This window comes from Manis pentadactyla, chromosome 5 (assembly GCF_030020395.1).
Source record: "Manis pentadactyla isolate mManPen7 chromosome 5, mManPen7.hap1, whole genome shotgun sequence".
In the NCBI taxonomy this organism is placed as follows: Eukaryota; Metazoa; Chordata; class Mammalia; order Pholidota; family Manidae; genus Manis; species Manis pentadactyla.
In genome coordinates, this window is record NC_080023.1 from 150,561,451 (window position 1) to 150,576,792 (window position 15,342).

The window sequence follows — 15,342 nt, forward strand, 5'->3', positions numbered from 1 at the left end:
TCTAACTTTGTTCATTTCTCTCAGCACCTATTCAAGAGCTGTGGTGAGTCACCAGCTGAAATTCTGGAGACTTGGGAGCTTGTCAAACTTTGCTGCCATGTCACCTCCCACTCAAAGCATCCACTTGACATGTGTAACGTGAGGCCTTGTTGAGAATGCCCAGTGGCCAGTCCACCTGGGGTGACTGTGACCCTTCCCCGGGTTCTGGCCCAGACCTGGAGCTGGGCAGTGGCAAAGGCAGGAGGAGAGAGCAGGGGAAGGGGATGGGAGCCCCTGTCAGGGGAGGGAGAAGGGCTAGTGGGAGAGGGTGAGAACAGATTGGAAATGCTCCTGCGTCAGTCACAACATACCTGTGTTTCTTCAGTGGCTTCCACATCTCCTCCTTCTTGGGCACCTCTTTTTCCTTCTTTGGGGGTGCTCTCTGCTCCTTGAGGGAAGCCCTCCCATCCCTCCTTCTCCTCCCCTCACAGATCCTCTCTGCCTGGCTCTGCTTCCGCTCCTTTTGGCATCTCCCGCGTTCTGCCTGCTTCCTCCGGGGGGACCCTGGTCTTGGGCTGCCCCTGGCCTGCTCCTTCCTGCCAGGCTGAGCTCCACGACTGCCTGGTGACCTCTCGGCTTTGGGAACCTGCTTCCTTGAGGGTGTCCTCTTAGCCCTGTCACCTGCAGGGACAGGAAATGGACAGTTCTGATCTCACTGGACCGTACCTCATAAAAGTGCCACCCCCAACCCACCCAGGCTGTGAAATCAGATGTTCATGATGCTTCCTGGAGCTTGTTGGCCCCACAGGCCACCTCTTCCAGAGCTTCTGGTCTGCCATGGGAATTAATGTCTGCCTCCGTGGACAGGCTGACCTTCCCCACCCTTGCCTACACCTCAGGTAAAGATTCCTCATTGTGGGTGTGTAGTTCCTGGGGTCAGAGGTGGGTCATCTCCTGACCGCCCATGTTAAGGCCAAGCATGGGTTTCTGTTTGGCAAAGCTGGACCACTGAGAACGGAGGGCCTGCCCCTCATGCGTCCCCACCTGGCATGAGGGAAGGGACAGGAGGTGAGAGCAGGAGAATCAGTTCAAGTCCTGTTCTTCAACATGCCTAAGCATTTTTGTTGTGTTTGTTTTAAGCCATGACGTTATAGCTTTGGCAAATGACCTGATTGAGCAGAATCTTCTCTACAGTATGAGCTTCCTCCAACAGTTTGTCCTGCCGGAGTTCCAGCTCTAGCCGAGGTGTGGGTCACGAAGGAAAGGACAGCATCGGCGTGTGAGGAGATGAGTGAGGAGATGAAACACCCAGTTAAGGTTGTAACATCTCCTGACATCAAGCGGCAGGGCTTTTATTTTTATATATTTTTAAGGTTTACATAATGTTACGCATTTTCTTTGATCATGGATGGTACAATGTTTTTTCCTTTCAGTTTTTGTATAATTCTGGCTTATTACAGATGTTATTATTTTTTTGAACAGCTTTCTTGTAACATTTAATGTTTAACTTTCCCTTAACCTTTTTGGCCAGAGATGTAGGTTACGTGCTAGGTGCTAGACAGGAAATGGCGTAAGACAGCGTGTGGGCTATGATTTTTACTTGAACCGTGTAAGATTACATAGAGTTTAAGATATGTGTCGAAGGCTATATAAAGTTTAAGCAGGTTATATAAAATGCAAGCTATATGTCTTTTGGTTATTAAGTGTAACTATATTATTAATTAAATCCTAACCTATACATGTGGGATGAGGCTTACATTTAAAATTTAGGGATGGTACTTCTATCACCCATTCCTTAACATTCCTATGAATACAATAAAAACACCTTATTCTTTTATAATATTCATTCTATAGTTTCAGATGTTTACACCTTTCCTCCTGCATCTACAGGCACTAGGGCCTTGCAGTCCTCTTTTGTCCTTTATATAATAACACTAAATCTGCTCTTACTACCTTACTATTAATATAATAATATTTTGTCATAAATTTATTATAAACTTCTATATATGGGATATTTATAAATGTAAGTCTTCCTATTTTGCTCATAAATTCTTTCTTTAAGGGGGATACTCTTCTAATATTATAAGCAACATAAAGGGGGCTGTGGGCAGTGGGGACTATTAATCTCTTTTACTTTGCTGTTTCATATAAATTTCTTGGAAAAATGGGTTTTTCTATGGGGGTTTCTCTATGGCCCAGTTTACCATAACTCCTGGTTAATCATGTTTCAATTGTTACAAAAGGAGGAACAAACTGCATCTAGTTTTGAGAGGCCCGGGTTGTTCTGCCTCACTTATTTGTGGCAATATGCCTGGAACAGTTGGTCCCATAACACTGCTTTCATTTCCAGAATTGGTGCTTTGATCAATATTTTGGGTTATGTTATTTACTAAAGATTCATAAATCTTAAATACATAAGATTTTCCATATATGAGCCCAATCACCAACATCATAACTGCAAAAATAAGTGCGGGAATTAGGAGGGGCCAGCTATGAGGCTTCCTGTTTTCAGGATTCCTCCTCGTGCCTGGACCTTGTCAAACAGCATGAGCAGCATGGCCCGCGCCATTGTCCAATAGCTACTTTAAGCAGAGCTATGTGTGAGGCATTTACAAATTAAATGTAGGAATAATTATTATTTATACTGTAGTTAAGTATAAGGTGGTGGGATTCATAACTAACCTCTCCACCACTTACTAGCTGGGTGTCTTTGAGTAAGTCACTTACCCTCAGAGTCTCACTCTACTCTAACCAGGGGGTGTTAGCACTCACTCTGTTACCTTCCTAATGAATACAGCCCGGTGATTGACATCTGAGAATGGATGTCATTGCTCCTATACTCAAAAACAGAAACATGATTTTTTACTTGTAAAAAGAACACAGCTTTGGAGTTAGGCTGGTCTGTGTGAAAATATCAGTTCTATCAGTTGTTTATCTTTGTGTGCACAGATAAATTCTTTAACTTTTCTGCACCTCAGTTTCTGTTAATGGCTCTAGTATCCCCATAGTTCCTTAGGCAGGTTAATGAAACACAGAAGTGTCTGGCTCATGGGAGGTAATCTCAGCAAACTGGGAATAGAGAATAAGTAAAGAATTTCTATGAAAAACCTTATACCTTTCACAACAATTATCTCAAAATCAATCATAGACCTAAATGTGCAATGCAAAACTGTAAAACTCCTAAGAGCATTAGAGAGAATCTAGGTGAGCTTGGGTTTTTGATGTGTTTTTTGATACAACAAACACTAAAGGACGATCCATGAAAGAAAAAATGGATAAGTTGGGCCTTGTTACCATTAAAAACTTCTGCTCTGCGAAAGATACTGTTAAGAAAATGAAAAGACAAGTCACAAGCTCAAGAAAATATATGCAAAACACATATCTGACAAAGGATACAAACTATATAAAGAACTATTTGACTTCAGCAAAATACTGCCTCAGAACCCCAGTTGGAAGTATTCTGTCAGGTGCTGTTAACAACCGGCACAGTAGTGAAACTCTGAAGGAGGTGATTCTTGGATTCATGTTCTTCAACGAAAGAGACATAAACCAATCTCAAATTCCTGGAAGACTGTCCCTACTGGTGACCTCAGGCTGAGGGTTCCTAGGTGTCTGAAGTAGACAGCCTTTGAATGTAGACAGTTGTGCCTGAGGTCCATGAACAAGACCAGAGACTGTCACTTTATATCCTGTATTCCTCTGTTTTGGATTCTTTACTTAATTCTATCCTCTCATTAACGTAAGGCTACTTTTAACTGTGTTTCTTACAAGCCCCTATGATAAATATTGCTGTTTGTGTCCTTAATCCCTCATTGGTATGACTCCGGGACCCAGCTATAATTCACACATGAACTGTCTAAGGGGCACACCCAGCTTCCTTTGGTCCCAGTTCCTTATAAGAAATCAATTGTTTTCCTGAGTAACTGGACTTCACCATTGGGTGACTTTCTGGATGGCAAACTCCACAACAGGCCAGAAGGCTAGAAAATTAAAACCCCCATCACATCTTAGGAGGGTTTTGCCTCCACCGAAACAATACTTTTGTGACAGCTAGTCTTTGTAACTGAACTTTCACTGACATAGAACTTGGAAGGAGATTAGGTGGTGTATGTTTGGAGACTGTCTCATTTTCAAAGACCTTACAAGTGAGATATGTTCCTTTCCTTTTGCTTTAGACCCACCTAATGATCTTGATACTACCAAATTCACTGACACCAAACTCTTCTTGATGAATGGTGTTAAACATTTTCAGTATTATTTGACAATACCATAGGAGTATTCTGGCTAAAACCAGGAGACTGGCTGGCCCCCAGTGACTGATATTGCATCTGACACAAAAGCCTACTAACTATCACCCACAAACTGGACAGGAACTTGTTTCTTTGGTAAACCAATACTTATTCCCAAACTTGCCTCTGACATCATCTAAGGTCCATTTTTTCCCCATTGTTTGGTCCTCTAGGAAAAAAGATCAGTAGATAGTATCACTGAAGAAAACCTGATTCAAGAACTGAAACCTTAACTACTGTAGGGGAATTCTGGAACTCAGGACTCTTCACTGAATACTTTATGAGAAGCATGGATAACAGGGTGCATTTTTAATGCTATGACTGAAAGAATAGCAAGTGATTTAGACAATGCCACTGAGGCCATAGAGCACATCTCCTGAGGTGTTTATGAAATTGGATGGGTGACTGTTTGGAACAGAGATACTTTAGACAGAATTTTGGCCTCTTGAGGGTAAGGTGAGCTGTTTCAGGGGAAGGATGTTGTCCTTCCATTACTGAAGCCCTCTTAGATATCTCCAATATTACTAAAAAGACCTTAGGAAGTGAACAAAGATACCATAAAATTGGGTACTTTGACTAATAACCCCATATCTGCTCTGTGGACTCTTCTGCTTTGGCATGAGATATGTTCTCTTGTTCAGTATGGGCATCCCTGGCTCCTGGCTGAAAAGTGGACTGTACAAACTCTGGTTATAATCCTTCTCTTAGTATCCCTCTATGCACCACTGTTTAGAAGTGCCATCTCCCAAATTTGAATGCCACTGCATTCCTGCTGTGCGTGACATGATCGAGCAAAGTGTCATTGAGCAGAAAGAACTTGAACAACTGACACACAGGTTGAAACAACCACCACCAGGAACTTGGAGGTTGAAAGAACTCTCAGCAGACAATTGGCTTGCAGCCATGACATCTCAAACAGCGGTGAACACAAGGACTGCCTGCTCAGATACTGTGGTCTGTCCAGCCGTGGCTGAGGGATGACCACAATGACAGACTGGGAACTGACAAGGAGCACAGACTACACCTTAGTGCGTACAGTGAGGTGACTTTGTGCTATGCCTCTGTCTTCATTAGCATGACTTTATTTTTCCAGGAGTTCTTGCCCAGGAAAATGGCTTGATTGTTCAGTATGGGATTTTCTCAAAGACCATCAACTCCTCAGTGGAAATCATCACAGACCCTGATTTGCATCCTAAGATTCTTTCAATGCTTTGCCTCAAAATCCTGGCCTTGCTGTTTATTGTGGTCCGTTTTATTGTGATTCTTACCCAGTCCTAATCAAGCCCCCACTTTTAAAAGTTCTGCCTTTAATCAAATTTTCAATTCTCAGTAAATTCTGACATTACTTTCCCCAGTCTGAGATGCTGCTAAAGCTTTGCCTGCTATAAGCAATAAATCTGTTTTGCCTTATCAATAGGTCATGTTGGTGATATTTAGGGAGCCAGCTTTTGACAATAACTCAGAGAAATGTATTTTGTTTTTCAGAAGAAGGATAAACAAAAAGGGCCATGGAAATACAGAGAGTGTGAATTATAATTGGGATGGTTGGAAATGCTTCACAAAGAGTCAATGTTTACTCTAATTCTTAAAGGATGAATAGGAGTTTGCCAAGAGGAGAAAGGGGTAGAGATAGAGAGGGGTGGTGGTACCAGCAAGTTGGGGAGATTCTGGGCAGAGTGAACAGGAAACAGGGCCCCAGTGGAAATGCCAAGATGTCTGGGGCACGGTGTTAAAGGCAGAGCTGAGCCTTGGGTATGAACCACGCTGGGGCAGGGAGTACGGGGAGAGCAGGGTGCCCAGGGAGCCGTGCACTTCCATGGGGATCTGGGTTCAGATCTGGAGGGTGAGGGTGTGACGCTAGAACATGTTTCTTAGGATGTGGTCTGCGTCAAAGGATCACACTAGCAGCACTGAAGACACTGCTGCAGAGAGGGGACACTGGCTCCCAGGGCGACTCTGTGAGCATGTTGCTGTGGCTGCTTCACTTGCTGTGAAGGCAGCAAACGGCATCAAGCAAGGACTCCACCATGAACAATGTCTGTGTCCCTGGGACTCCTTTTCCAGTGCTGGTGGAGCACACCGAAAAATATCCAGTGCTATTTACAGGCTCAAAGCTAGGAGACCATCTCTGTGGCAAGACAAGTTTTCTTTGCCCAGTCCCGCCCTAACCTTTCTTCTCCTCACCTCCTATGGGAAAGGGATTTTGTAAAAAAAAAAAAAAAAAATTGTAAAGAAAGATTATTTCAGTGTAATAATAACTCCTCCATGTTCAGAAGCCGGTCAGTATCAGCCTGTTGAGAGATGGGTTTGTCCAATAGATGTTCTTTGCCATGGATCTGGGGGCTTCGCCCCTCTTGGAGGAGAGTGGAAGCCGTAAACACATCCATTCCCTCCAAGGACATGGGAACTAATGTGAGAAACTGGGCGTCACCTCAGCTGTGAGCCCTTGGAGGGCTCTAGAACGGGGCTAGGCTCTCAGTGAGGGCAGAGGATCAGAGAGGGGACAAGGGCTCAAGGAGAGGGTCTCCTGGGCCCCTGTCCTAGACAGGCTCCATGTTATGTGAAAGGACTATTTGAGGAAGTCAGTGTATTTGTATGCTCTTCTGAGCACTGGGTGTCCTCCATCAGCCTCTAAGTGGCTTTCTTTGTGGGAATGAGCTGTAGCAAGCGGTGTAGCCATAACCTCGGGGCTCATGCATTTTTCACAAGCTGTCATTTCTGTTATGATTTCATTTGCTGATTGAACAAAATTCATGTGGAATGTGGAGGGCAAGCCAGAATTTGTCCCACAATCTTCCCCAAACCTCTTCTACAGTAAAAAAGGTGCTTTCTAAGCTTTCTGGTCAGTCAGTTTTCACTGGACTCCACGTGATGTGTAACTTAGGAGCTAGGAAGGCAGCTGTTCTGTTAGGAAGACCCCCCCAGGCCCCACATGCACTCCCACCCACAGAACAGACCGCCTCGTGTTTGTGCACCTGACTTGAGTGAGAGAATTCAGAGTGAAGAACAGGCTGAGGGGAGAGAAGCTGGAAGGCCCAGCGGGTCTGGCTCCCCCTCAACTTGGTGACTTTACACTGCAGTGCACTTACAAAATAATGTAGGAGGAGGGGTGGTTCTGATCCTCCTTTGCACCTGATGGAATAACATTTCATTTAATAGAACATGTAATTTTGCAGCATCTCCTGCCTCTGACTTTCTGTGGCTTCTCCAGGAGCAGGTCATCCCCTGCTGGTAAAACCCTCACTGACTCACAAAAGAGCTGCGGCCACCTGAGCTGTCAGGTGTCCTGGATGCGAGTCCTGACTCCCCCACCTACCAGTTTCCCTGCCCCCTAAGCTGGTGAATGTTCACTGCTTCCTGAGGCTCAGCTCTGTGTCACTAACTCTGGGAGGGTCCCTTGACACCCAGGGCTGAGGGCAGGCCCTCCAGGAGTCATGCTCTGCCCTCTCCCTGATTAAACTCTTAGCCTGGGGAGGGAGGGCTCCCTATGGTGAAAGAGAGGGAGGGAGCAAAGGAGGAGGATGAAAGGAAACACTGGGTGGTGGCTGGATTGCCCAGGCTTCCTGGGGACCCATCACCCATCTTGCCTGTGGCCGGAGAGCCGCTCATGGCCCCGCCTCTCACTCTACCACCTGCTGGGAGAGAGGGACGGGCAGGAAGCTGAGCTCTGGACTGTATGCTCCCTGCACAGCCCCTATTTCACTGTGGGAAGCCTCCCTGGTTTATCCTTGCCTCACACTGGAACCTGGATCCCATCATTTCACTAACAAGCTCTGGAGTCCCTAGTCCTGACATTTCTATGACACCTAGAAAAACTCGGAACTTCCTCACAACCCTTTCCTCAGACAGACAGAGAGACAGGGAAATCTGCTGAAAGACCCTGGCAGGCCTGATGACCTCTGCTGCTCAACATCAACACAGGTGCTATGCGACGTCATTTGCACATGCCCTTTACATTTTTTAATCGTTCCAACAGCCCTTCAAGGAAGTGATGGCTGCCTTCATCTCACGGAGGAGGCAGGAGCTTCAGCAACCACATTGAAGTTGTTCAGTGAGCAAGAGGCAGGCCCTGGACTCATTCCTGGGTCCCTGTGCCCCAAGTCTCCTGCTACTACCCTGGAAGCCTGTGAGCCCCACACAGATGAGGGCAGACTCACCTTCCTCCCTCAGGGCCTTTAGTTGGTGGCTCATGGTCAGCGGAGCTCACTCAGCCCACCTCAAGGGGTCATGCGGCCTTCTGGCCCATGCACACCTTCAGCTCAGGGTGCATTCCGCCCTCACGGTGGCTGGCTTCTCTTTCTGGGCCCTGACAGCAGCCAGGGCTCCTTGGCTGGTTTGAGACTGAATGTGCAGGTGGGTGAGTGTGGGAGACAGGTGAGGGAGGAGGCGGTGCGTTCCCAGCCCTTCAATCCTGCCTCATACTCCTCCGCTCAGGTTTCCCTGCAAAGCAGTGGTGAGCCTCATGTTTCAGGCATCGCTTACACGCGGTGGGGCCCCTGAGGGGCCAGGAGCTGCGACTCATCTCCTGGCAGTGACTGCACTTGCTCACCAGCCAAGGAAGGTGTGACGAACTCAATCCCTCCACCTGGAATCCCAGCGGGAACAACGTACCAGGGGAAATTGTAGGATGTTTGTGAAAGTTCATCACTAGGGCTCTGTGTAAAATGCAGATTCCCAGGACTCCTCCTGGTCTTCGAATCAGTGGGTCTGGGAGGGCCCCGAGGGTGTCACTCTGGATCCTGATGCAGGAGGCCTGAGCCTGCTCCGATGGACTGGCCGCCTCCCACTGCTCTCGCACTTTCCCAGTGCTGCCCTCTTTCAAAAGGCACATTTGGCTGCTCTGATAACCATGACTGAGTTTGAGTTCACGGGAAGGCAGTCACAGGCCCTGGAGTGTGGTGTTCTTCCTCTGGGATCTCTTTGAACAGAAATCGGGGGAAGGGCTACATCTTTGCTTCTCCTGGCCTTTAACGGAAAATAAACATTTCCCTTGGAAATGTGATTTTGTCCTTTACAAAAGTCACAGGTGTTTTCCCAGCACACTAAGCTGTTGGGATATCTCAAAATATCATTTATGCTTATCACTGCTTTGCAACTGTGACAGGTGACACACACCTGCCGCTAGAGCTTGCTATTTAATGATTAATGGCCTGGCTGTTACCTGGCCACCGGGGAGAGGGGAAAGAGCAAAAGAAACACCAGGTGTCATAGCCCCTGAAATGCTCGCTCTTTAGCTCAAGCCTCAGAGCTTTCTGTCACCTCACCTTCCTCCCAGATACCATGGTTCCTGCAGCACCTCCCCAGCTCCACCCTGGGTTCAAGAGCAGGGTGGGGACATTCAGTTGCACTCTCTGTCCTCCATGCTGTAGGACTGGGGTCCTGAGGTGCTTGCAGCAGCCCCGTCTGTGTTGGGTTGGGGGATTCAGTGTAGGTCCTGTGCTGACTGTGCAGCAACAGGCTGGCCTGCTGAGGGTGCTCCAGCTCTCTCACCACCGCCCTGCCCCCTGCTGAGCGAGTACCCTCCCAGCTGACCCTTTGCCCTGCCCCTCCTGGTTCTCTATTGTCTGAGGAGGAAGGCTTTCTACATCTTCATCTCTGCAGGGAAATTTCTTGGGTTCCAGCACCTTCCCTGTCTACACAGTGGAATACACCTACAGAGAATGAAGAGTGCCTACAAGGGCCAGACCCAATTCTAGGCACTGAGGATGCATCAGGGACTAAAGAAGAGGCCCCTGCCCTGAGGGGCTGATGTGCTTTTCCTTCTAAGGTAGACAGGTTTAAGCTGTGATGTCTCAAAGGGCGGTCTTGGCATTAGGCATTTCTTCTCTCAACAATACCTGTTTTCCGCAATTACTGGTATTGAACTCAAAATCAAAGTATGGGAACAAAACAGTCTTTCACATTATTCTCGGGATACCACTTATATAAATTTCAATGCTTCCAGAGGTAAATACACATTTGGGGAAGGATGAGAGGTCCATATCAAGGAGTGAGAAACAGAACGACATTGATACTGTCATTTCATGTTCCATGTCCATGTGCATGTGTTGTGAGCTGATAGTGCTAGGTTGTGCTCATGGAGCTCTCTGCAGGACCATTAGAAACTGTGTTTCCTGCCCCGGCCTGCGGGACAAACGTGGGGTGTCGCCGGAGACGCCTGCAGAAATGAAACAAGCAAGGGACACAAAGCACGACCAGCAAGACAGGATGTCTGATCAAGCCGGCACAGTTTATTGTTTGCAGGCTCAATTTATACAGGTTAGCAAGGAAGGGGTGGGTCAGAAGATAACTGGACCTTAGGTGGCGCCGGCGGGAAGGTGTAGAGGGGTGATTGGGCTTTGGCTGGCACCGGCAGGAGCAGAGGACCCGGAAGAGAAGCGGGGAGTTCGCCATTTTGTGGGTGGGGGGTCCTTTGGTCCCCGGCAGTTTCCCACTTGGGGTATGTCTTCCGCAATTGCTGATGTACAAGATACCTACTTTACGGGGCAGATTATCCAGACTTTACAACATCCTTGCAAACCTGGAGTCATCACTGTCACTATCATCCTCAATCTTCAGGCAACAAGGAGGGACCTGTTGGGGGAGCGTTGTGTATTTTCCTTGGTCCTTGTCCCTGCAACAACAAAGAATTAAAGGGCAGAGACACAGTAGTGAAGCAGAGTAAAAATTTTATTTAAAGTTACTTAAAGAGAGAAAAAGTATGGCCAAGGAGAGGCACCCTGGAAGGTTGGAGAAAGTTTAAAAGTTTACACACTTAGAAAGTGTGGGTGACCTCGGAGAGAGGAGCGCCCCCTGAAAGGTTGAAAAGAGAGAGTTTAAAGTTAAAAGGTTACACACTTAGTGTGGGCGACCTTAGAGAGAGGTGCGCCCTGGAAGTTTGGGGGTTCCTCCTTTTAAGGATTCTTTAGGAATGTGACAAAGGGCTGGGGGTGCAGACTTGTTAAGTGGTCTTTGAATACTTAGAATTAACACAAGGAACTTCCTGCTCGGATTTCTCCCTGGGATACCAGTGTCTTGGTCTGGGAGCAGATCAAACAGCCTGCCTGCCCCGAGGGTGGGCTGAGTTATTGTCTGTTTGCTAAGGAGTAAGTTAAGTGTAAGATAAATTCTAGCCGAAATAAGCAGGTGACAAGAGGCAACAAAGGGCCAGGCAGTTTATTTGAGCACGATTCCCTGGCGAGGTTCACCAGTCTGCAAGGACGCAGGCTGCAAGGAAGTGGGCTGTGCCAGGGGTATGTGGGGAATTTTTATTGGCTCAGGGTGGGGTGATGGACAGCCAGATGTCTCCTCCTTCCGTATGGAAGGGGTCTGCATCCGGGGTTTGTTGGCAGTCATGGGACTGAAATCCAGGCAGAGCTGTTCGTTCCTTCCCCATAGGGCACAGAGCCACTTGATGCTGTCTCTGCTCCACCTGCATTGTCCTTGCCCTTCTCCCTCCAGTGCCTCCAGCCTTACATTAAGAATCTTACATTTTTAACTTCCTGGGTATTAAAATACAGTCTTTAAGATGGAATCCTTCCTGCTTTTCTCTATGTTGTTTATGGCTGAGCCTGCATGCTAAATTAGTTGTCTAGGTTACAAACTACTTAATTAGGGCCAGAAAGAGAAAACAGTGTATAGGTAAAGGTAAAAAAAATTAGCTGGGCCTGCCTGATTAACACAATAAAGACATGGGCTATGCTGAGGTACCCTCCTTTATCTGGGGAGTATTCAAACATCCCAGGCCAAGTTGCTCCTGGCTTTTTGAGCTTTAGTTGATTAATTTTGGGCCTTTTTAGTGGACTTTCTGGCCTTTTTCTCTTTCCATCCCCCTCATATCTATTTTCCCGCCTAACAGACCTAATGGGATCCTTCACTCAAACTTTCTAAACTTGTTGAAACTGTAAGGCTGGAGGCACTGGAGGGAGGAAAGCGAGGACAGTGCAAATGGAACAAAGACAGCACCAAATAGCTCTGTGCCATATAAGGAAGGAACGGACAGCTCTTCCGGGATTCCAGTCCCATGAAGTGCCGACAAACTCTGGATGCAGACCCCCTCCATCTGGAAGGAGGAGACCTCTGGCTGTCCATCACCTTACCCTGAGCCAATAAAAAAAATTCCCCTCACTAGGGCGCCCACTTCCCCCTCCCTTTCCTGTTCTCTTAAAATCTCCCGCCTCCCCTCCTGGGTTCGACTTCCCCAGCCTGTTTCAGCCTGGTGAGCCTCGCCCGGGAATTGCACTCAAATAAACTGCCTGGCCCTTTGTTGCCTCTCGTCGCCTGCTTATTTCGGCTAGAATTTATCTTACAGAAACTACTGGGCTTCCCCGGTGTGGGTAAAATTGTAACATTTTCAGAATATCTCGCCTGGCTTTGGTACATCTGCATATCAACAGTTCAGAGGTGGAAAGAAGTTTGGCTTTGGTGTATTTGCATCATTCCTTAGGGGTGAAGTTCATCTCTATATCAATGGGTAATTACCTGAGCAAAGGAGGTCTTTCTTATCTGGACCTGAGAGGTGAGGGGGAGGGCCGGTTTTGCGGCTGCTGGAGCAGGAGAGAGGGGCCAGACTGCAGTTTTGTGAGAAATAAACGGATTTTAAACTTGATTTGTCCCTTTGACTGATGGTTCTTAGAGGTATTTTGCCCCGGGATTTCCTCTCCCCGGACTTACAGTGTTCTTCTGAGACACTACCCAGACATATCCCTGCCACACTGCTTGATGTCCTGTTAGATGCAACCGCTTTCCTGCACGCATCTCCGGTTGTAAGAAGGCAGAAACAATTCGCAGACAAGGGCCTTGGAGCCCTCACGTCAGAATTGTGATTGACAGCGCTCCCGGGTCCTGGCCCTCAGTAAAGGGTCTGAATAAACTCTCTTACGGGAGAGCCGCGTTTGTTACATCCTGGTTACTTATTGACGTGCTACACAGCCTAAGCCTGCGGGAGGACAAAAGGGAAAAGGAACAACTAGCGCGGGGGTTTTGGCTGGGCTGACGCGCCAACCCGAAATGCCTGGGCAGCGCTGTCCCGGGCCCGGCGGCCGCGCGGGATCTGGGAGCCGCGGGCGGGAGCTGCCGCAAAGACCTCTGGGACTGCGAATCTTTCCGGAAGGGGCGCAGCGGGTAGCGGCTCCGTTCGGGACCCGTGCCTGAGTTCTGCAGGGGTGTCGCCTGAGACTTGAGGCGGGCGGTCACTGCAGTGACGGGCCGGTTAACCGCGCGGTGCGGAGGGAAGCGGTTGTCTAGCGGCTGGGGCGGCGCGGCAGGGATTCTGGGAAGTGCAGCTGTGGTGGCGGCCGGCGCCGGAGGCGAGTGAGCGAAGTGCCGCTGGGCAAGCCAGACTGTATGGGTCCTGGGCTCCTGGTGTGTTCCCCGGACGGGAAGGCGGGTCGGGAGAGGCCGGCCTAGGGCTGGAGCTTGGGCCGAGTGCGGCTGGTGGAGGAGCGGCGGCTCGGCCGCGGGTGCGGGGTCTGCGCTGCTGGGAGGAGGGGGCACGGCTTTGGGGACAAAACGGGGGGCGCCTAGCCAGCCCCGAATCCCCGATGTGCTGGACGCCGCGCTGAGCCCCTTCGCCGGCCGCGGCGAGTGACCTGGACCTCCACGTTCTTTTTGGGCGGGGGCCGTAATTCTGGGCCCCGCGATTTCCGAGTAGCGAGGCGGCTCCGGCGTGCGTCCGCGGAGTGGCTTTGGCGGTGGGGTGAGTCCAGTCAAGGCTAGATAGCCCAAGGTGAAAGGTATATCCCGCGACCCCAACGGTGGCGCGCAGGGAGAAGACAGGAGGCACGGTACTCGCGGCAAGGTTTATTATCTGCAGAGACAAAATGACTGAGACTGAGAGCAGCCCCAAGGGTAGGGGATCTTTGGTTTTTATACTGGTCGCAGGGGGAAGTAGGTCAGGTGTTTTCTGAGAAGCAACGTTTTACAGGGAAATGGAAACTTAAGGACCTTTGGTGCTGTTTATTTTGGCGGGCTGTCTGTTCTTGGCGTGCTCATATCCCGATGTGGGTTCCTTATATTCCCACCTTTTGTGTTTGTTAAAAATATGGAAATTGGAGTAAGGGAAACGGGACGAAGAAGTATTCTTTCTGGCTGCTTCCTGCGTGGGTAGGGCAGAAGACGTTGCTGAGGTGGTGGTTGGCTCTTAGCATCTGGTGATAGCATCTGGGGTGGCTCGGTCTTCGTGGCTTGTCTCGCTTGGGTTCTGCAAAAGCTGATGGTCTTGTATAAGCAGTTGGTTAATAGTTTGATTAGTGATTTTGGAAATTTGAGTTTGGATGAGAGTTCGGAAGCAGTTAAGAAGACGGGGTTATTAGGAGCAGAGTACAAATAAGGAGTAAGGGGGAGAGAAGGGGTAGTAGAACAGTTAAGAAATGGTCTGAGAAGGGCCACCAGGGTTATTTTTTGCTGCTTCATCAGCTCGGTTATTGCCGAGAGAGAGAATGGATTGATCTGTTTGGTGTGCTTTGCAGTGGACTAAGCCTATGGCTTTTGGAAGTTACAAGGCTTGGAGGACAGCTGTGATATGAGGGCCATTGGTTACGGGAAGTTCCTTTGTAGATAATTATTTTTTTATTGAAGGGTAGTTGACACACGGTATTACATTGCATTAGTTTCAGGTGTACAACATAGTGATTCAACATTTACATACATGACAATTCTGGGTACCAGCTATCACCATACCAAGCCGTTACGATATCTTGACTATTCATTACATCCTGGTTACTTATTATTTTACCATTGGAAGTGTATACTTTTTTTTTTTTTTTTGTGAGGGCATCTCTCATATTTATTGATCAAATGGTTGTTAACAAAAATAAAATTCTGTATAGGGGAGTCAATGCTCAATGCACAATCATTAATCCACCCCAAGCCTAATTTTCGTCAGTCTCCAATCTTCTAAGGCATAACAAACAAGTTCTTACATGGAGAACAAATTCTTACATGGTGAGTAAGTTCTTACATGGTGAACAGTACAAGGGCAGCCATCACAGAAACCTTCGGTTTTGCTCATGCATTATGAACTATAAACAGTTCAAATATGAATACTCATTTGATTTTTGTATTTGATTTATATGTGGATACCACATTTCTCTCA

At 48.0% G+C, this 15,342-nt stretch overlaps 1 protein-coding gene across 1 annotated transcript in view; it reads right to left on the reverse strand.

Annotated features, from left to right (window-relative positions):
• Nucleotides 1-14,240, reverse strand: part of TMC2 (transmembrane channel like 2) — a 61,855-nt gene extending 47,615 nt beyond the window's left edge. Inside the window, exons 1-3 of the mRNA XM_057503281.1 lie at nucleotides 14,237-14,240; nucleotides 13,244-13,960; nucleotides 351-690 (exon numbers count right to left, since the gene is read on the reverse strand). Of these exons, the coding sequence (XP_057359264.1) occupies nucleotides 351-690; nucleotides 13,244-13,960; nucleotides 14,237-14,240 (1,061 nt within the window). The remainder of the gene's footprint in view (nucleotides 1-350; nucleotides 691-13,243; nucleotides 13,961-14,236) is intronic.
• Nucleotides 14,241-15,342: the final 1,102 nt, after the last annotated feature.